This window comes from Passer domesticus, chromosome 1 (assembly GCF_036417665.1).
Source record: "Passer domesticus isolate bPasDom1 chromosome 1, bPasDom1.hap1, whole genome shotgun sequence".
Lineage (NCBI taxonomy): Eukaryota > Metazoa > Chordata > Aves > Passeriformes > Passeridae > Passer > Passer domesticus.
Window position 1 is genome coordinate 65,200,369 of NC_087474.1, and position 21,689 is coordinate 65,222,057.

Here is a 21,689-nt window from a genome sequence, read left to right on the forward strand (position 1 = left end):
GAGGATTTGATAAAGAAAGGTACTTTGGAACCGTGCATGTCAAGACATAATACTCCCATTCTTGCGGTCCGAAAACCGGATGGGAACGATTGTCTAATACAAGATCTGAGGGCAGTTAATCAGCAGACTAAGACTCTGTTTCCTACAGTTCCAAATCCATATACCCTCCTCAATAATGTGTCACCAGAGGATATTTGGTATAGTGTGATTGATTTGAAAGATGCTTTTTGGACTTGCCCTCTGGTGGAGGAGAGTGGAAACTATTGTGCATTTCAATGGGAGGATCCCAAGAGGAATCATAAACAACAACTCAGGTGGACCTCCCTGCCCCAGGGGTTTGTGGACTCACCAAACCTGTTTGGCCAGGCTCTTGAGCAACTTTTAAGTGAGTTTGTCCCAACAGAAGGAACCAAGTTACTACAATACGTGGACGATCTATTAATAGCAGGACCCGATGAAGGTGGGGTAAGGTCAACCACCATTGCTCTCCTAAACTTTTTAAGAAACAAAGGTCTGAAAGTCTCAAAATCCAAACTCCAATTCACGGAGCCTGAAGAAAAGTATTTAGGACACTGGCTTATAAAAGGAAAGAAAAAGATAGACCCTGATAAAATAGCCAGGATTATCTCCTTGCCTTCTCCTCAGTCTAAACGAGAAGTAAGACAGATTCTGGGACTTTTGGGATTTTGTAGGCAATAGATTGAGGGGTATAGCAAAAAGGTAAAATTTTTATATGAAAAGCTGACTACGGAGAAACCCAAATGGAACAAGGAGGACGAGAAAAATTTTAGGGAACTGAAGGAGTCTCTTATAGTGGCTCCGGTATTGAGCTTGCCAGATGTAAAAAGACCTTTCCAACTGTTTGTGGATGTAAGTAATCATACTGCTTATGGGGTGCTAACACAAAATTGGGCAGGGTCAAAGAAACCAGTATGCTATGTGTCTAAGCTTTTGGACCCTGTCAACAGGGGGTGGCCTACTTGCCTACAGGCTATAGTAGCCACAGCTGTGTTAGTGGAGGAGGCCAAAAAGATAACCTTTGGGGCTCCTGTAGAAGTATACTCCCCACACAATGTCAAGAGCATTTTGCAGCAGAAGGCGGAAAAATGGCTCACTGATGCACGGCTTCCGAAATATGAAGCCATTTTAATCCATTCTCATGATTTAGAACTTAAGACCACAGCAGCTCAGAATCCAAATCAGTTTCTATATGGAGAAACTCTGAGTGTACCTGCCCATAATTGTGCTGAAATTGTTCAACTGCAGACCAAAATCAGACCTGATTTGGAAGAGGAAGAATTGGAGGAAGGGGAAAAGTGGTTTGTGGACGGATCAGCCAGGATTATCGAAGGAAAACAAAAAACAGGGTATGCAATAATAAATGGAGTAACTGGAGAAATGGTGGAATCAGGTCATTTAAATGCAGGATGGTCGGCACAGTCATGCGAATTATATGCAGTGCTGAGAGCTTTGTTGGGATTGAAAGGTAAGAAAAGGACTATTTACACGGACTCAAAGTATGCCTATGGATTTATTCACACTTGCAGCAAGATCTGGGAAGAAAAGGGGTTAATTAACACAAAAGGGAGTGGGCTGGTACATGAAGAATTAATAAAGTAGATTTTGGCAGCTATCAGGGGGCCTGAAGCAATCGCTGTAGTTCACGTAAAAGGGCACCAAACTGGAGCACAATTTAAGACAAGGGGTAACAACTTGGCGGACAAAGAAGTCAGACACACAGCACTCCTACAGATAAGTACCCCAGGAATTTGTGAGGGTGAAGCACGGGAATTTCCCCCCCAATTCTCTCAAAAGGAGATTGAGGGGTATGAGAAGATCGGGGGAAAATTGGACAGAGATAAGTGGAGGTTGCCAGATGGAAGGGAATTGGTATCAAAAGAGTATGCCCGGAAAATCTTAAGGAAGTTACACATGCAGACTCATTGGGGGGCCCAGGCTTTGGTGGAACAATTCTTAAAATTCTTTGGATGCAAAGGAATATATGAATTGGGAAAAAAAAAAAAAATACAGGGATGCCAAAAGATAAACTAGAGCCGAACCAGGCAAACAGCACTGGGGAGCGGCTCAGTGGCATACAGGCCCTTTGTGAGGGTCCAGGTTGATTTCACAGATCTGCCAAAGGTAAGTAAGTACTGATGCCTGCTAGTAATAGTAGACAAACTGACACATTAGGTAGAGGCATTTCCAAGCTCCCGAGCTACTGCACATGTGGTATCCAAAATATTATTGGAAGAAGTAGTGCCTAGATATGGACTAATAAAATATATAGATTCGGATCAAGGCACACACTTTACCTCTGGGGTCATAAAACAAATGACAGAAGCTTTGGGAATCCAATGAGAGTATCACACCCCCTGGCATCCCCAAAGCTCTGGACAGGTTGAGCAGATGAATCAGACTCTAAAAGCACAATTGTCAAAACTAGTATTAGAGACCAAAATGTCCTGAGTCAAATACCTCCCTTTAGCTCTACTAAATATCAGGACGCTGCCCCACTCAGAAACAGGAATATCACCTTTTGAAATGTTATATGGAATGCCTTATGAACATGGAATGCCGGTAGGGCACCCTAAAATTGAGGATGGACAAATAAGGCTGTACCTTATACTATTAACAAAAATTTGCAGGAATTGCGGAAACAAGGGATTATAATGCAACGGACTCCTTTAGGTTTTGCTATTCATCCAGTCCGACCCGGAGATCACGTCCTCATAAAGACATGGAAAGACATACCATTATCTGCTCATTGGGAAGAGCCCTTTCTTGTTCTCTTAACCACAGACACAGCGGTTTGAACAGCAGAAAACACTCACATGTCAAGAGTTAAGTGAGTAGAGCCTCGGACAGAAGCACAGGAGTGGGAAGTCGTTTCTCCCCCTGGGGATTTGAAGCTTACACTACGCTGACCACACTAATGACAGAAATTGACCAGATAAAGTGTCAAGAGCCTGACTGCCCATGCCACCCATTTGCTATATTCAAGTGCTTGTATTGTAAGGAGTTGTGGGTGGCGCACTGTGAAAGAGGAGTGAGACCAAGGGGTTTGTGTGAAGATTGTTTCAATCATGAAATACATTTGACTAACCTAATTCTGACGCTCCTCACAGAACTACAGGTGATTGAGGCAGACTCCCTAGTGTGGTTCAGACTTTTTCAAAACAGGGTAAGGGGAAAACTCCAATCTCGAGCCCAAATGTTAGTGGTCAAGTGCCGAAGATTAAACAAAGTACCTTGCAGTGCCCGGCCAGTGAGACTCAACCAGTGGGGTGTGTTTAAGCAGAGATAAGCGGCTTGAGCTAGTTATGACCTCTGGGAAACTACTTCCTACTTCCAAGAAGATGGTTTTCCCTGCCGCTGGTGGCAACCCAGTGGGCGAAGGTGGAGGCATAGGAATGCTAGTAGGAGTGATTCTAATGAGCCTGAGTCTAGTCATGTGCCTCAAGACTAGTGCTTATGCCAAAAGCCAGGCTAACCTGGGTCAGCGGGACCCCAGCTACAAGGGTGGAGTCTGTACTGAGATTCTCGAGGAAGGGCAGGGTGAAGCGGAGGCTTCGACCAACCTAACCTCAGAGGACTGTACAAATGGCATGGTGAGCAGGTACTGTTTTTTCGATGGCACTCGATATAGTGTTTGTGTTAAAGAAGGGAAAGAAGTCTGCATCCTGCAGAGGATTGTGTCCAGAAAGGGTAAGTCAAACCATTTAAGGCAAAAACGCAGTGTTGAATCTATCAAAATCCCTGTATGTGACAAATATAACTGCACTGCTTGGACTGGGGGAAAAATGGAATCAGTTTTTGTGGAGTATTACCAAGTGAGTAAGTTACGCTACGATAATGAGCAATTAGGAATGTGTGCTATTGAGTAGGCAAAAATGTAAAGTATGAGGATAAGCTCCCTATAAGAAGGGAGCTGGTTATCATCGACTTACTCTAGGACCATGATGACAGAACCTGCCTACAGTATGATAAAACCTTTTGTTTCTCCAGTAACAAAGAAAGAGTAGACCCAGAGAGTAAGATCCAGCAAGTTGCTCAGGAAGTATAAAAACAGGAATCAGAAATGAGGAAACGCAGAGTAGAAAAGATTGAAAACCCTAAGTGAACAATAAGACCAATTAGAAAAATAATGATTTCTGTCTGCCTACATCAGACAGAAACTTGTTTATAGATCTAATGCAGGAAATAGCCACAGAATTAGGGTTATCGAATTGTTGGATATGTAGAGGACTAAAATCTGCTGAAAAATGGCCTTGGCAAGGAGAAGGGTTAACCCCAGAACAACTACTAAAATGGAACAATACCAAAATTTCCAAAGTAATACAATGGCCCGAAGGATGGGTCCTGGACAAACGTGTGATTGGAACAATTTATATAAGCCAGGAAGGGAAAGAATATACTAAAGTTGTAGGTTATACACCTTGTATTTCCACATTAGCATTAAATTTAGATGATAAAAGCCAAAGTTGGCAGCCAGAACCTCCCTCAAGGTACTGGAGCCAAGAAAAGAATGACAAATGTGAATGGAGCGAGACAATTGGGCTATGCTGGAATAAAGTGGCTGGGGCTAACCCTTTTCAATCCATAGAAGAATTAAGAGAGTTTTGGAACAGGCCAAGAAATACAAAGAATTAGAAGGCACCCAATGGGACATACTGGATTTGTGGAAAGAGAGCATACAGTGAGCTGCCTTGAAACTGGAAGAGATTGTGCACTCTAGGACTAATCAGGCCAGTTTTCTTCACCTTGCCTCGGTCAGAAAGCAGTTCCTTGGGGGCTCCCTTTTATGAGACCCTGGACCGTCAAAAGCGGGAGGTAAGAAAGAAATTTCCTGTCTTTGGAGGTAGCCAAAAATGGGGGAACGCATCATTGAATATTATGGGCCAGCCACTTGGGCTCAGGATGGTATCTGGGGTTACCGTACCCCAATACACCTCCTGAAACGCCTGATAAGACTCCAGGCAGTGGTAGAAATTGTGTCTAACCACACCACAGATGCCCTCGAGTTACTATCAAAACAACACTCTCAAGTGAGGGCATTTGTTTATCAGAATAGGATAGCCCTAGATTACCTGTTGGCAGAAGAGGAGGGAGTCTGTGGAAAGTTTAATGAATCAGAGTGTTGTATTGAAATTGATGACTACAGGGAGACCACCCGAGGTCTAGTGGCTGAAATAAAAAGAGTAGCCCATGTGCCCATCCAGAAATGGAATTCAATCTTAAATACTTACTGGTGGGACAATTTGTTTAATGGAGCTTGGTGGAAAAAGTTAATATTTTTCACCGGAGTCATCTTCCTGCCTTGCCTGATTCCTTGCTTTATCCGTTTGATACATTCAGTAGTGCATGGCATGCAAATTGCAGCCATGCCGGTAGATCCAGAGTGTGCAACAGGGAAAACAAGTCTGGTTCCAAAAATTATGAAATTAGAAAAAGATGATCCACATAAGTGGGCAGCAAATGCCCTGGCACAATTCAAGAAACAATTGGATGGTAACGGATCAGAACTTAGAAATTATCAGGAAGTACGTCAAGAAGATTAAAAAGGAGGGCTATTTAAGAAATCACACTTCTGTATATAGGTTCACTGGGTGTACAAATATCATAAAAAGCTAAAAATAAAACACGTGGGTATATTTTTAGAAAAGCAGCACGAATTAATGTGTTTATGAAAAAGGGGAGGGAATTGTTAGGGATAGAGTTAGTAATTTGTGCAGATAAAATACAGACTTCTATAAAGTATGTGAACCAAACCAGCTGTACATAGAGGCGGGGGGGAGGGGGGGGGGGACGACTAGGAATTTCATTCTCAGGATGATGAAGCCATGGCAGACTGGCAAGGAAATACCATGACATTTACATAAGAAGGAAATCTCGGCTGCACAGGAGATGGTCGTTCACGGAGGCTGTATCCAGAGACACCCAAAGATGATGGCCCAAAAAGATACCAATCTGAGATAACCAGAGCTATCAACAACTGCCACCTGAATACAGGATTCCCTGAATCGGGGAGATGCATGAATCAATTCCCGGATGAAGGCTTTGTGCAGTTCAGGCTGAAGAAAAGAACCAATTTGAATATGAAGAACTCTAAAAGGAGACAGAGGGACTCTGCTGCAGGCAAAATAAAGAGTACAAGAACTGCTCCCTCGGAGCAGCCAGTGTGGATGAAGGGAGATTTGGAGCCAAGAGGCCAGATCTACGTCCACCAAACCTATCTCCCGGCGGTGTTGCGCTGTCAGTTTGATTGTTGGCTGTCAAGACTGTATCATGGTCACAAATAAATTCTTTTTTATTAGAATTGGGCATATTTCATTTTTACCTATAACCATATCTATAATCTATGCATGAATTTCTATCATATCCCTAACATGCAGTGTGCCACCAGAATGTCTGCCCACACTTCCCAAATGCCAGGGCCAGCTTAATTTGTTTTTGAAATACATTGTTGGTTGCTGTCCTGGCTGCAATATGCTCAGGAATACTACGGACTCTGCATCCCTTTCCTCACTTTGTCCTGCTCTTTTTTCATCACTGTGAGACAATTTCCTTCCAGAAACAGAGCAAAGCCTGATTTTCTGCCCTTTTAGCAGAAAATGCCAGAGCAACATTTTCTGCATTCCATGTCACTACCTTCTCTGAATACCTCATTGTTATATGTATTATGGTAATTCGTGCTAGTAGAGAATATATATACAGATGCATGAAATATGTCTAAGATATAAAATCCTAAAACACACTAGCAGGGGAGAAAGAGCTGCTTCGCAGAGTGACAAAATCGAACCTGGCAGCACAAGAGGAGGCATGTAATTAGCATATGAAGAGAACCTAGCCCAGCACAGGAGATCATCCTTCTCACTGGTATGAACAGGAGAACGCTGAGAAATGATGGCCCATGAAGATGTCCAACTTAGATAAACAGAGCCATCAGGGACATATATCTGAATACCAAATTCCAGTAACCCAAGAACGAACACACATCAGTTCCAGGACAGGGCTTTGTCCAGCACAGGACAGAGAAAGGAAGAAACATTAATATGGAGAACCCTGAAAGGAGAAAAAGAGACTTTCTAGACGCAGGCTAGAAAAAGGGTATAAGAACGGACTCTGCCAAGCCACATTCGTGAACTGTGGGGGATTCAGTGCGATAGAGGCTGAATCTGTGTTCACCCAGCGCTGATCCCAGGGTCGATGCTGTCCCTTTGATTGTGGCTATTGAGACTGTATATCAGTCTTGAAATAAATTATATTTTTGATTATTAAATTGGCTTGATCAATTTTTACCTATAACATCATGAACTCCTGGGCTGCTGGAATGACAATGCCTTTCTTCTTGAGAACATATGCTATCCCTCCTGCTTTCTTACTCCCTTACCTCAGCCCAAACTGCTTTTTTCCTGGCCATTTTACAATTTAGACCTATTCTGGGAAAGCCAAAATCAACAATACCATGCATATGACTCCAGACCAATTTCATGTAACACATGAGAAAAATGCCAATCGCTTGTTTTAAAATTTTAGAAGTTTAATAGTAATAAAATGGTTATAAAAATAGTAACACAAATTAGAGCAATAAGAATTTGGACAACCAGAGTTAGGACAATAATGGACAATAAAAGCAAAGAATTATGAACAAACGTTTGGATGCTTTCCTCTTGAAAGCATGGCTCACTAACAAAGGATTAACTCTTAAAAGCAATAATAAAATACGCATTTTTCACATTCATCTACAGTGATGTAGAGATGTATGCTGCCTTCCTTACTACCTTCTTATCTTCAAGCATCAAGAAATCAATCATCCCCATACTCTTCCAGTGTTCTCCATCTTCTTTTTTTGGCAATCTCTATGTCAAAAAGACTGCTAGGTAAAATAAAATCTTCCAGGAACTCTGGAATTAAAACCACCAGTTATGTTCTGAGTCCATGTCTTTTTCTATGTCTTGCCCAATCTGTTTTCCTAAAACTACTCCTGTCACAGATTCATACAGGTCTATACTCCTACTCTGCACCTGCAATGGCCAAACTTCCCACCCAGTAACAATCAGGGAGTCTAATACCCAGAGAAGGTAAAGAACATTACTGACATTACTGGTAGACTAAATTTGGTGAACATCCAAAGAGGAACCAGTAACTGATTAGAGCCAGTGTGCTATGGAGTAATTCCAAAACTGCACTTTTCACCTGTGATATTAGTAGAAAAAAGGGAAAGTCTTAGCTCTAAATGTACATAGTTGGAAAGCAGTTTTTATTGATTGTAATTTCTTTCACATAATTATGTTTTCAATTTATAGACCTGGATAATGTTTTGAAAAATATTTTACAGGGTACCAGTTTTTAGTTTATCTTCATGTGAAGAGGAAAACATCTATCACTACACTAATTGCAAATCATTTTCTTCTGAAAACAAGACCTTTTTCTAACTTCTTTATATAGATGGTAAGATGTCCATTCCACAGAATAAACTGACTTTGCTTCAGTTAGCTTTTGATGACAGAAACTGTTTGCCAATTAAAAGTATGTCCTTATTAAGGAATTAAATATCAGCTAACACTTAAATAATGCTTCATTAATCTCAGAATATGAAGAGCTCTCTCTTCAGGCCAATGTGTTTCTAAATTATTTCAATTTTTTACATTCTTTGATACAAAAGAAATGTTATGAAGCACTAAAGTAATTATTTTCATTCACTTAGAATGAATAAATGTTAACATTTGCTGCTCTTATTGTTATCCCCAAAATTAATATTCGAATTTAACTATAGCAGTCAAAATCTACAAACACTGTAGCAACTGAAAAATTACAGCCTTATCGTAACTGAGTTACAATATTGCATACACAGCTGATAAGGTCCTAAGAAAACATGAAAATCTGATTTCCCTTCATTCACTCCTCTCTGTTCTACAAGAAGATATTTTACCCATAGATGTGTAAAAACCACTGAATTGGAAACATCAGAAGAGTACAAAAGCTGTATCAGAATAAACAACTGCAAAAGATTAGGAGCTATCAAATTTGGCAAAAAACAACCATCAAGGAGCTATGAGCATTGAACACACTTCAATGTGACTGCACAATTACCTCTTCTATCAATTACGCAATCACAATCTCTTTGAAAAAGACAAGATGTAGCACAGATATTAGCATATTAATAGAATTACTAAGAATTTCTGGAGACTGCTGCATTCAAAAAAGTGAATAAAAAGACTAAGATGATAAAAAGAATCAACAGCCTGTTCAAAAGGGAACTCAGGGAGACAATCCAGCAAAGACATGGAGAGAACTTTATTAATGCATGTCTACAAACACTTTTGACAGCTAACATTGTATGTAGAAAAAGAACTGCTAAAGCTCAGGGACAAAACTGAGTCAAAAGCATAGTTTCTTTAGGTTGGCCATGAATTGTAGGATCATACTGGTTGGAAGAGACCTCAGGGAGGTGATGTAGTGTTCTATTAAGCTAGATTTTTCTTTATGCTGATGCTTTTAGTTTAGTTTCTTACATCTTATAAATCAAGCCGTCTAGTTCTCTGACTAGAATACATTTTCTTACGCTTTAAATGTGAATGTAGTAAGATGACTGGATGCTGGAGTAAGCGCACATTAGATCCATCAGAAAACCAAACCATTTACAGGGGGGAAGTTCCTAACATTTCACAAAAAGTAAAGTTGAGAAGGGGAAGCATAGCTGAGCTCTACACAACAGACGTATTTTGCTCCTATTCCTTTCACTAAAAAGAAGGCAGCAGTAGCTAATAATGACACCTAAACTGATAGAAGGGTTGTCTGAAATACCAGAAAGGTGATATGCCTTGATCTGTGCTCTTAAAAAGATTTTTTTCAGTGATAAAAATAACTTTAAGTTTTGAAAGAGATGTATTTCCCATAGAAATTCTAAATTAGACACCTTGACTTAGAAACATAATAAAAATACTGTGCTTGAAACAGCATTATTATCAATGGATAATAACAAAAGATTCCTAGGACCCTTCGGGGACCTTGCTTCTTGTAGGACAGCATCAACATGGTCTCTGCATCTGCTCAAGACACTGCACTACTTTCTTCAAAAATCTTGAGATGACAAACATTAAGAAACCTGGTCTGAAGCTCAGGAGCGTCCAAAATACAGCATCTCTACATAAGCCCTTTCTAATAGCTCTAATATTCTGGTTTATGGTTAAATAGTAAGTATATAGACATAAAAATTTGCACATCAACCATCTTAGGAATTCAGCATTTTAGTAAAGGATGAAAACACATTTGTTAAATATGAAGGCTTCTGCTGGGAATTCAGTATCTACACAGGCTAAAATACTTTAAACCCAACATTTGAACAATGGCATCTATCTAAACCTTTTCCAAACATGGAAAAGTGAACATAAACCAAAACCAATTGCCCCTTCCCCTGCCATTTGCACACACTTACAAGGAAGATGTATTTGGTCTACCCTCTAGTCCATGACTCACCAAACTGAAGTGCAGGCACTTTTTCAGGCAAAGATTTTCAGTTAACATGTTTTCCAATGCTTGTAGGCCTGCAGAATGCCATCCTCATCCTCCAAAAATATCCTGAAATTAAAGTCCAAACTTAAAGGCAGTTGAAGTAGCAAGCTAAAAGGTTTTAGTCTGTCTTTCAAGACTCTTCAATCTCAGATAATTTCCTGAATTTCTATGAGCCATCTTACACTTCATCTGAAATATCAGGTCAAGCTTTTGCTGAAAATGCATGACCTGGGTTAAAAGTTTGGGGAGGAGCCAGTTCAAATTATTTCAAACTTCTGATTTTTTCAGACTGCTTGCTTTTTGAGTCTTTCTGTCACTTACTGAACTGTGATGACAGAGTTCTTATATCATCCCTCCACTCCCCATATATTATCCTGAATTTCTTCTATCTAATGCCCACAGAACTTTAATGTTACATTAGTCCTCACTTCCCCTCCCCCCACCTGCCTTAGCGTTACTATTACCACTTAATTGTGAACAAACAACAATGAAGGGACTGTAAGTTAAAATAACATATTTTATTGCCAAGTAGCATTTAGGCTGACATAATAAAGGGTTTTTCATAAAACCAAAATGCAGATTTCTATCCAGAATCATCTCTCCTGTAGCTCTGAATTCCAAGAAGGCAGCATACTCTCCATTTTCTGGGGAGCCTTCTTTACTTGCTTCATTCTCCACACAGCATTCATTTAAAAATCACTTCAAATCCAGGAAACCACATACTTTATTTAAAATTTTGAGGAAAAGTAACTTCCCAAATGTCAGTTTAAATCTTTACACTTGTTTCTCTGTGATGTCTCAGTCCTCCAACTCTTGAATACCAAGATGAAGTTTGCAAACAATTCCAAAGCACTGATCTTTAAATTTAGATTTATTTTGGGTTTGTAAAGAAAGTAATTTTACATCAGTAACTTGACAAAATTAAGTTAAATATAGATCTTTCAACAAATGACAAGCATTGTAGAAAAACTTTGCTCATTTTGAGGCAGATACTGTAAAAACTGCCACAGAAACAAGTGATTTTGAAGTTTACTTATGTATCTTATACAATTTTATGTTAAACCCAAATACTGAATATTCAGAGCACTTCAAATACTTTAAGCTATACAGACAGGTAACAGCACAGCCCAAATGCAAAATTATCTGCCTATTTTAAACACAATTTTAAAAGCACTTCATGAACTTGCAGGAATTCCAACTGGTATCACATAACTTATTTCAAAAGATGCTTACTGAGAAGTACATTCTACAAATATATTTACAGGAGACAATATTATTCTTAGGGCTATGGAAAATTGCTAGCATAGTGAACCTGAAGTCATAAGCTACAGTGGTATCATCATGATTTTTGCCACTGCCTTCACTGATGCAAAGATTTCTTTTATCTACATATTCTTATCTTAGATAAAAGGTGCAAATGCCAGCTCAGATTTAAAAATAGCTATTTGAAAAGTATTTCCACAAGGCACACGTGCAATATGAAGCTAAGTTATCACATATATCAAATTTCCAGCCTTTATTACTACTCCATATTCCATATGAAAGTCACTGATACACTGCAGCAAAAGCAAAACAAAACAGAAACAGCACCACTGTTAGCCTTTGCTGAAATCCTTCTTAAGGCAATGGAGCTGAGCTCCAGGGGAAAATCACTTTCACGGGTAAACATATAGTATCACATTTTTAACCAGGTTACTAAAATGAATTTTAAAAATAATATATTTGGTACATGTGAATTGCTTCATTACTACAGGTATGAATCCCACAGCCATGATTTAGAGTTGTGGAACACACAAATCTATAAAAATGTTTTAACATTCACATAGTTAAGAGGCAAGTGATAAGAAGTATGACTTCTCAGTATGAACATATTTGGTAGTAATTATTAATCTTAGCTTAAGAAACTGAGATTACTTCCATTTTCTTATTACAAGCAGTGGCCAATTGACTGCTGAAGTGTGTCTCACCAAAGCTGTTGAGCTTTTAGGCTAATGTCATAATCTGATAAAAATTCCACTAAACAGAGCTGAAAATAATACTACAAAATACTTTTAGGTTTTAAATTTCAAATCAGAGGCAGAAATGTGATGGTTCTGGCTATATTCATGTGAAACTGTGAATAGTTAGTAGGCTTCAGCTTTATTCTATTTATTATCAACTAAACCACTTTGATTTTCTGTAATGTTAGGTCTACCTATAGTAAACCAACTGTGTGTGCTCCAGTATACATTCATCTGATTCAGTTCACTGGACATGTGTGCCAGCTCCTGTCTAGAACCTACCTTTGCGGTATAACTACATACATTCTTAATAGAGGTCTTACTAGCTTTAAGTCAGTGCTATATAAACATAGCTCCAAGTTTCAAAACCAGAAATAGCCTTTGTCTGGCCACATTGAGACAGCACTTGTCTGCAAGTACTGGTACAGATAAAGTCCTCACACAGAAGGGACTGAAGAAATACATTCCTGGAAGTAACTTATCTATTTAGCTGCACTTAGCAATACACCTTTTAGAACCATAATTTGCTTAAGAAATGAAGGGCAACGTAAAACACAGTGATTTAATTTTCATTTCTGCTCACAAAGTGTTAAGACAAAAAAAGTAAAACCAATTTAAATCACTACATACAAATTTAAAGCTTGAACACTCTTGAAGGTACCTGTTTTACTTGAAACACTTCAACTGTTTAGTACCATTTAAGACTGCATTTTTAAAAATGTGAAATAATAAACTCCAACAAAAATATACAATAATAGCAAGCATTTTATTTTTAAAACATTTGGGGTCAGATATGGTTTGTGCATTTTTGACTTGTTTTTCGATGTTTTATGAGCTGCTCAATTGAAATGTAGCCATGGAATGCTTCATAGTTAAGGCTCAGGGTCATATGATAACTCTAAGTGAATCTAAGCATGAGTAAATGCCTTCAATTTTTCGGCAACAAATCTCACACTACAATGTAGTGTGCCCCTATTTATCATCAGCCTCCTATGCTGTACAGGGGACTCACCTCAAGTATTACACATAGCAGCCACAAGGAACAAGAATCAGAGTGCATCAGTGTTGGAGTTCCTAAAGCTATTAATACAAAAAAACCTTCTCCTCAGGAGAACAGATATGACTCCAATTCAGAGCTGTACCACCTCTTCTGATCAGACCTACAATCTCCTCTCCCAGGGAGCTACTCACCTGTCTTAAATCAAGATCTGGAAACAATTATGAGACCACTCAGGTGTCTTTCAGTGTTTAAACCATCATCCCATTTTGTTAATGGCATTTCCCATAAAACAAAGATTTCCCATTGCCAAATAGTTTAGGCAGATGGAATCATAAATTTTACAAGTATTATTCCAAATTCATAACATACTTAAACCAAAATTCACACATTCATCTTATACTTGCACACCACAGGAAAAATATAAACCACAATAAAACCATGCACAGAACACCAAAATAATATATGAAGTCTGATTTTTTTCAAGGTCTTGAATAAAAAAGTAGTAATATTAGTAATCTCATGTTGTGGGGTTGGTTTTGTTGTTGTTTGGTTTGGGTTTTTTCTTTGTTTTAGCTTGTTTTTCTTTTTAAACACATCAAATTTGAGATAAATTAGAGTAAGTTTTAATTTCCCACCTTCCCCAAATACTGGTTCTTCATATTCCAAAGCAGTTCTCTATTCTTAATAGTCATCTATGTATATATTTATACTTAAATTTAGTATTTCTTTCCAGGTAGAAGAGTAACTCAAATTCTCATATTTACCACACTAACACAAAAGTGAATTAATAAAACATTAAAATACTTTAAGAATATCCCAACCAGTGTTTTTATCACAGATTATTTCTAGTCCATTTTAGGTTGTGTGTGATACATCAAAATAAATGTCTGAGATTTATTTTTGTTCTTAATATTCCAAAAATATATCTGCTTACCACCAGTTCTCTTGCTTCAAAGTCATCAATGAAAATCTAAATTATTCTGACTGCACATTAGATACAAAATTGCACCAAACCCAGATTTAATGAACCCATACTACTATTAGGCATTATACAGTTACATAAACTGTAGAAATGCTTAACTTTTTAAACTACCATATCTAGCTAACTTTAGATGTTAAATTATGAATATGTTGAACAACTGGTCATTTGACAGATAATCAAAAAGCACCTCACACAATGACTTAGTATTTTCACCTCTAACTTTCTGTATCATAATCTATGTGATTCTTATTCATCTGAATGATTCTACATCAATCAATTCAGTCCTGGACATCAAAGTAGTCAATTACTGGCTCTTCCTTTAATGGTTTGGATAAACCACTGTTTCCATTAGTCCTGAAATTACAAGAATATTAAATATTACACGCATGTAAAAAAAGTTACAAAGTAAACTGAATCACAAACTCCCATAATATCTCAGTGTGCACATACACACTGCACTGGTCAATAGCATGTACTTCTAAACTAAATTTTATTCAAAGTACCTTAATGCTCCTGAAAACCTTTGTTTACTGAATTTTGACAAAAACATATGACTAATTAAATTATTGTACATCAACATGTGTCTGAATGGATAACATTCCTTTTGGGGTTTCACCAGAAAATGTAATTTGCCATTAATATTTATTGCAAAAATGATACTGTACTGAAAACTAAATGTTTAAAATGGCTTTTTAAGGAAACAGCAAAATAAATACTGTTAAAGTGAGCTGATGATCAAACCTGCTTGCTCTCAAAAACAAGAGTAACAAAAAATATATGGTCATAGCAAATCCATATACTGTAAAGATTTTTTCAGTAAGACAGCATGAGATCTTCCAAAAGATTTTGTAGAATAAAGAATTTCTAAAGAAACTTTACTTCTAGTACTGAAAAATAAATGGCTAAGACCCTCTGTTTAATTTTGCTACATAACTTCTTACCATTAATTAGGGTCACTGAAGACAGGAATCCCACAGAAGTGGAAACAAACATTACCAAGCTATTAAAAACTGACACTGAGTTACACCTTAAGCAATCCATCTAGAAGTATGTTTTGCTCTAGATGCTTAGCTCTGAAACAATTTAAATTTTTTCAGAACAGCCTACTTTGTATTCTAGCAGCACCTACCAACAGTAGTTACTGCAACATTAAGCAGTCCCTTTCTGCAAAAGGTACTTGAACATAACTTCAGATGCTTATCTGTGAAAAATTTGGGAGGAAAACACTTCTAAAAGGTAAACCCAAACAAATAGTAAACCAGCCATAAAAAAAAAAAAAATTGTAACTATGAGATAACTACAAATATCTGAAGCTGGCAGGTCATACAACATAAAGACTGTCCTTCTAAGACTATTCACCAAGATGACTTATGTATCCCATATTCAGTGATTCTCACTTTTTGACAAAAATTGTAGTTCACCTTTAATCAACTGTGTAGTCATATATACACAAGAAAAATACATTTAGTACCAGTCCAAATAAGTAATTTTATGTCAGTAAGACATTGGTTAAAGGTAAAAGAAAAAAAAAAAAAAAGGAATTCCAAACCTTCAAAACAGCGCTGTCTTCCCAACTATCTAATATTTATTAAAAAATAATTTAAAAACCCAATAATATTTGTTATACCACTACCCCTATACCACACAGCCAATCTCACATTTTCTTATTACTTCATTTTATGCTTACTTCTGTGGAAAGAACATCTTAGTGCATACTGCAAGCTCCAAAGCAGAAAAAAGGGAAAAAAGCAGAAACAGGGCATATGAAGTTAAAGCTCAGGAATATGTTCCTTGGGGAACTCAGCAAAAAATTGATGAATAAAGTTTTAAATCCAAATTCCTTACTTATCTGTTTGTTTGGAATGAAGAAGAGGAGGTGCAGGCCTGCTCTGCATTTCTTTATCTAGCACAGAAGTTAAGGTATTGCTTGGACAAATGGATTTTCCTCTAAAGAAATAAAGAAAGAATATTTAGTTCAATAGGAAATCATACTCATTAAGAAGTTGGGAATGAGTAGTATTTGTACATAGCAGTTCTGGTATCAGAGTTGACATTTGTATTCTTAAATCATCTATTCAAATATTTAGTTTTCCAGCCATGGAGACCGACACTCCGAAAAGTACATTTTCATTACCAAAAATCTATCCAGTATTCTAAATGTCTCTTCACTGCTGCCTATAAAAGATGAAAGAAGCAGCTTACTAGATTTGAGCATCGGTACCCAGACTTCTTTTCTGCATGTGAGGTCCACAACTCCTTTCTAATATGAAGTGCACTAAATGATCAACTGTTAAAATAGCAAAACTGGGATACTTATACTCTACGGCAACATATCTGTTCTTTCAAAGAACAAGATATAAATCAGAAGGAACAACTTAATAGCTTAACTCAGCACCACAATAACACAGTTCACTGAATCTTTACAATATATCTAAAATTTTGGAAGCACCTTCTCAAATGCTGACAGTAAATCATGTTAAAGTCATTGATCACAGCACAGTGCTAAGAGGCACTCTCTCAAACAACATTGCCTCTTCCTTGTAAGCAGTTCCAGGTCAATCAGATCAGAAAAAAACACTATGCATTAGAGTGGGCAAATTAAAAAATCAGCTTCTTCTGTCCTCCATGCTAATTACAACCTATTATGTCATGGCCACCACACAATGAAGCATCACACTTGTGCCTGTCCCATCTGCAGTGTAAGGATCACCATGGCTATGGTTACAGGGCAGTATATTCTCCAGTACAGGAAGACAATGTACTTTAGCAGGTATACTTATATATTTTAGGCTGTGAATCACACTCAACTTCAGCCGGCAATCTCTGCCTAAAGGCTGCAATGTCTGGAGAAAGAGGAAGGATATATATATATTTAAAAAAAATCTGGAAACAAACAACCCCCAACAGCCAGGAAAAAATAAAAAAGTCCTAGAAAGATCTTTCCAAAAGGCATCTAACTAAAAAAAAAATTCCAAATAATTACCAAACACACTATCTTTAATAGATTGTGGAGATCTCTTAAAATTTCCTCTGAATTCATGAGCCACTTTTCAAGAGTGAGTTTGTCTTATTTCACTTGGATGATTTAACTGCAAGACTGAAAGAGCTTCCATTGTTAGCATCTTTCCCATTCATAGGTTCTTCTGCATCTTATCTGGGGGCAGATAAGCCTGAATAAATTAAAATTCTTAAACCTCATTAAGGTCAATTTTTAACCCTTCCTGCACTTTCTTCTATACCATGCTACTGACATTTTCAGACCAAACTACTTCTCGTACACTAAATTAAACAGCATTCCTGAAAGGTTTTTATTGGGTATTAGAAAAATGTTCTTCGCTCAGAGAATTGCGAAGCATTGGAACAAGCTGCCCGGGGAAGTGGTTGAGTCACCATCCATGGAGGTATTCAGAAGATGTGTAGGTATGCTTAGGGACTTGGTTTAATGGTAGGTAGACTTGATAGCACTACTGGACAAAATGATCTTAAGGGTCTTCTCCGAACCCACATAATTCTGTGTCAAGTACTAAATAAGGATGTTTCCTCCTCATTTACTTTATTAATGCGTTTTAAATATACTGCTCCAGATAATGAGATTCTCTGTGTTTGGTAATTACATTAAATTCCTACTCAATGAATACCAACATATGCATCCTTCAAAATTACATACTGAATAGGAACAATGCTGCAAAGCAATGGGTTGCATATTGCTATAATTCCAGAAACGTGCACATGTTGAGTTCCATGCTGTGTCACGTACTTGATTATTCATACTTTTTCCCCATTTCCCTGAGCAGTTGAAATCTCACATCAGTACACGGATGAATGCAAATTCTATTTCAGAGCTTACAAAAATTATGTATTTGTCTTATTTCCGTTATCTTCATCCTTTTTATTTAATAATATCTTGTTTCTATCAGTCTGTATTTAAGGGCAAATTTTTGTGATATTGTGGCAACACAGATGAAAAACTCCACAACATTTTCAAGGTTAAGTCCGCTAAAATATTAAGTGGTGATTCCTGAGCCCCTTTCAGTATTGTTTTAAACTGAGTACTGACATTCTATTCCAATGAACTACAAGATCTTACAAACATGGGTGACCAATTAAAAAAGCATTCCCATCTCCCCAGTAGTTAAAGTTTTCATTATTTGGAAAAGAAGTTACTTGTCACTGGCCATAATTTTTTCAAGGTTATATTGCATTTACATGTACACTCTAACAACAAGTATATTACAGTCCTATCAGTTGAGAATAGCTGATTTTCCTCTCCTGTCTAAAACAGTTTAAAAGTCCTTTTCTCCTTTAGCTCTAAGCCTGCCATATAAAGTCAAATGCTCACACTACTATTTAAGTTACAACTCAACCCTAGAGTTCTAAGTGGAACAAGACAACAGTAGTAGATGGGCGGGTATTCTGTTGTCTTTCATTTTTATCAACTATGACATGCAAAAACATGGAAAGAAAATTGGCTGGAGGTAATTAAGCAAAAAAAGAAGAAAGCCTAGATAGGCCTTCAACACTTAAAGTAAGTTGTCTGTCCTTACTTTAGAATATCAGACTATATCTCACTTGTATAGCAAAAAAGAAAATAAATGACAGCTCTGAAATGCTGGGAACAGAACACTTGGAAGAATACATGTGGCAGTAATTTCTACTAATTACTAAAAAAAATCTTACTGAAAAAAGAGAATGTTCTTACATTTCAAGAAAGTAAATCAGCAGCTCTGCTTTAAAGTTAAATGTTCCCAGGATGTAGAGAGTTAATATAGCAAACCTTTAAAAATCAGGAGGGATCAAAGCCTTGTGAACAATCAGAGATTACCCTGGAACCAAATTTGCTTTGGTCACATCAAGGCCTAGACATGTTTTAGCTTTGACAAAATTTAGCATCCCTCAAAAAAACACAAAAAAGAAAAAAAAAAACACCAAAAAGAGGCCCCCTCAAAAAAGATAAAAGCCCACAAAAAAAAAACCCAATGACAAAAAACATACCAAAAGTCCACAGGGATTTAGAGACAAAAATCTATAAACTTACACTCCAGCAAAATTAATGCGACCTTCTGTATACACTGGTGGCACATTGATTGGTTAAAGAAAAAAAAAAAAAAGATGAAACAGTCACTCACATTTAGCCCATGTGGAAAAACCCCAAACAACTGAATTCAACTAAACAGATGTACAATGACAAAAAACACTTTGATTAATTAATTACCAGAAATAAGAAAGAAAGCAGACCCTACCTAACCCATGGTTATCTATCATCAGTTGTGAAAGAACTGTTGATATGAAAACAAAAGGCTCTGCAAGTATTTTGGACATTTTGATATGAAAGCTGCCATTCTTCATTTCATTAACTTATTCTCAAAGTAAGGAAAACCAAGTGCCTGCCTCAAGCAACAAAGCTGAGATGACACATTTTTAATGGCAGTAAAGGGAAAAGCATGAACATAAACCATCTGCTGATTTTAAGCCAGTGCTAGTGCTGACAGGATGGCCTGTTGTATAAAACTGAAATGTGGTAACCATGATTCAATTTCTCTTCTTCAAGCCTTCAAGCTCAATTTTTGGTAACCACAGGATGGATCAGCATTGAACTGTTTTGGTATGAACTATACAAAATTATTTGTCCACCAATCTGTTCAGACTTATTCCATGTAGTCTTGCAAAAATGTGTCACCATCTTTCAGAGAGAGCAGATTTTTGTGAAAAATGTTTCCAAAAACTGGTAGCAGTTGAGGTGGAATAATGAACAAATGGCCCTTTAACAAAGTCCTGATTGTTTTAATTTCATATATTCTATGTTAAAAGCTTTCCAGAAGCAACACATACTATTGCCAGGGCAAACAATGTCAACAGTTAAGGAAAAAAACAGTAAGAAAAAGATGCAGCTTTCTTCTGAAGCAGGACTGCTGTTAAAACCACTTTGGCTGGTGACCTTAGAGCAGTATTTGTACTTAAATGTTCCAGGATGTGCAGTGTTTTCTTTCTGTGATGCAACTGTCATAATCTAATAAGGATGTTCCATGTGGTTACAGGGTAGGTTTAATTTCTTTAGGTCTTTGATTCTGATTATTTTGTATACCCTACATCTAGGTAACCATTTCAAAACCATTTTCAGACTGACCTTACTGAAAGGAAATAAAATCCTGGGAGAAAAAAAACCCACAGGACGTGTCAATGAAACTACAACAGCATGTGGCTTTCTCAGTGAGAATCATGCACGACTTATCACCTTCTTGAGAAGTCCCCTTGTTCATGAGGAAAACCTGAGCCTAATGTTCTTCCTGGAAGTAGCAGGAAAAAGATCGGTCTTTCAGGAATAACTGCCCTCAAAACTACTTCTAGGATTTCTCAAGTCCATACAAGCTGCTTAAACACAGGCCACTACATAAAAACAAGCAGGCACACCTTTAACAGGCTCTGGAATTGAGAGTTATTTGGAGAAGGAGGAAATTTTTACCCATCTAAGTAAAAAACTTTAAAAAAACCACTGACAGGTACAGTGAAACACAAGTGTGTATTGCGAAAAGAAATTTTTACCGTTCCCATCATAACAGTATGGATATTGCTTCTAAACGTTGTTCAGAAAGCATCTGGTATTGCAACCATTCAAAAGATGGTGACTGCAAAGATGCCCATCAGGCAAGCACAGAGAAAGGCACTTGACAAATGACACCCAGAACTGTAATTCAGATTAAGCTTAACAGTCAATACTGAGAATGATCCTCTCTGTGGTTATATGGGCAATGCTGTACATGAGTGATTCTAACGCAGCTAATACGACCAACTTTTACTGATGGTGATGGAGGCAGAGGCTAAGGACAAAGTTTGCCCCCAGATCTCTGGAATAGGAAGAAGCCTGGTTGGAGGAAGCTTTCTTAGCCCCAAAGAGACTTTCTCACCCTTCTAATGGACTTATGTAGGGATGTTAACATTTGAATGACACAATAGTGGAGTGTGAAGAGAAGAAATGGTCTTTTTGCTTGAACGATTTTTATTTATTTATATATGAAAGAACCCATGATAGAAATAAAAAGGCATTGCTGAGACAGAACAAAGCAAAACCATTTTGACTTTCTGGTGATTACTATTACTGGGAGTTGAAGAAGCCATTGTGAAATACTCAAAAACATCATCCTAGAACATGGGCTATTTCTCATGTGAGGCTACAATGTTTTTTATATTTTGA

The 21,689-nt window shown here is 37.5% G+C and overlaps 1 protein-coding gene across 8 annotated transcripts in view; it reads right to left on the reverse strand.

Moving 5' to 3' along the window:
- The window catches only part of NFX1 (nuclear transcription factor, X-box binding 1), a 129,430-nt gene that overhangs the window by 35,953 nt on the left and 71,788 nt on the right, over window positions 1–21,689 (reverse strand). For 4 of the 8 annotated variants that reach the window (XR_010362898.1, XM_064421425.1, XM_064421414.1 and 1 more), the window contains 2 exons: window positions 16,346–16,447; window positions 11,016–14,854 (listed from right to left, as the gene is read on the reverse strand). The exons of 1 other annotated variant lie outside the window; for it this stretch is intronic. Coding sequence is in view for 4 of the 7 variants with exons in the window: in XM_064421425.1 (XP_064277495.1) it covers window positions 14,779–14,854; window positions 16,346–16,447 (178 nt within the window). In the remaining 3 variants the exon portion in view is untranslated. Of the gene's footprint in view, window positions 1–10,482; window positions 10,585–11,015; window positions 14,855–16,345; window positions 16,448–21,689 lie in introns of those variants that run through there. 3 more of the 8 variants (XM_064421426.1, XR_010362901.1, XR_010362899.1) reach the window with 3 other exon arrangements.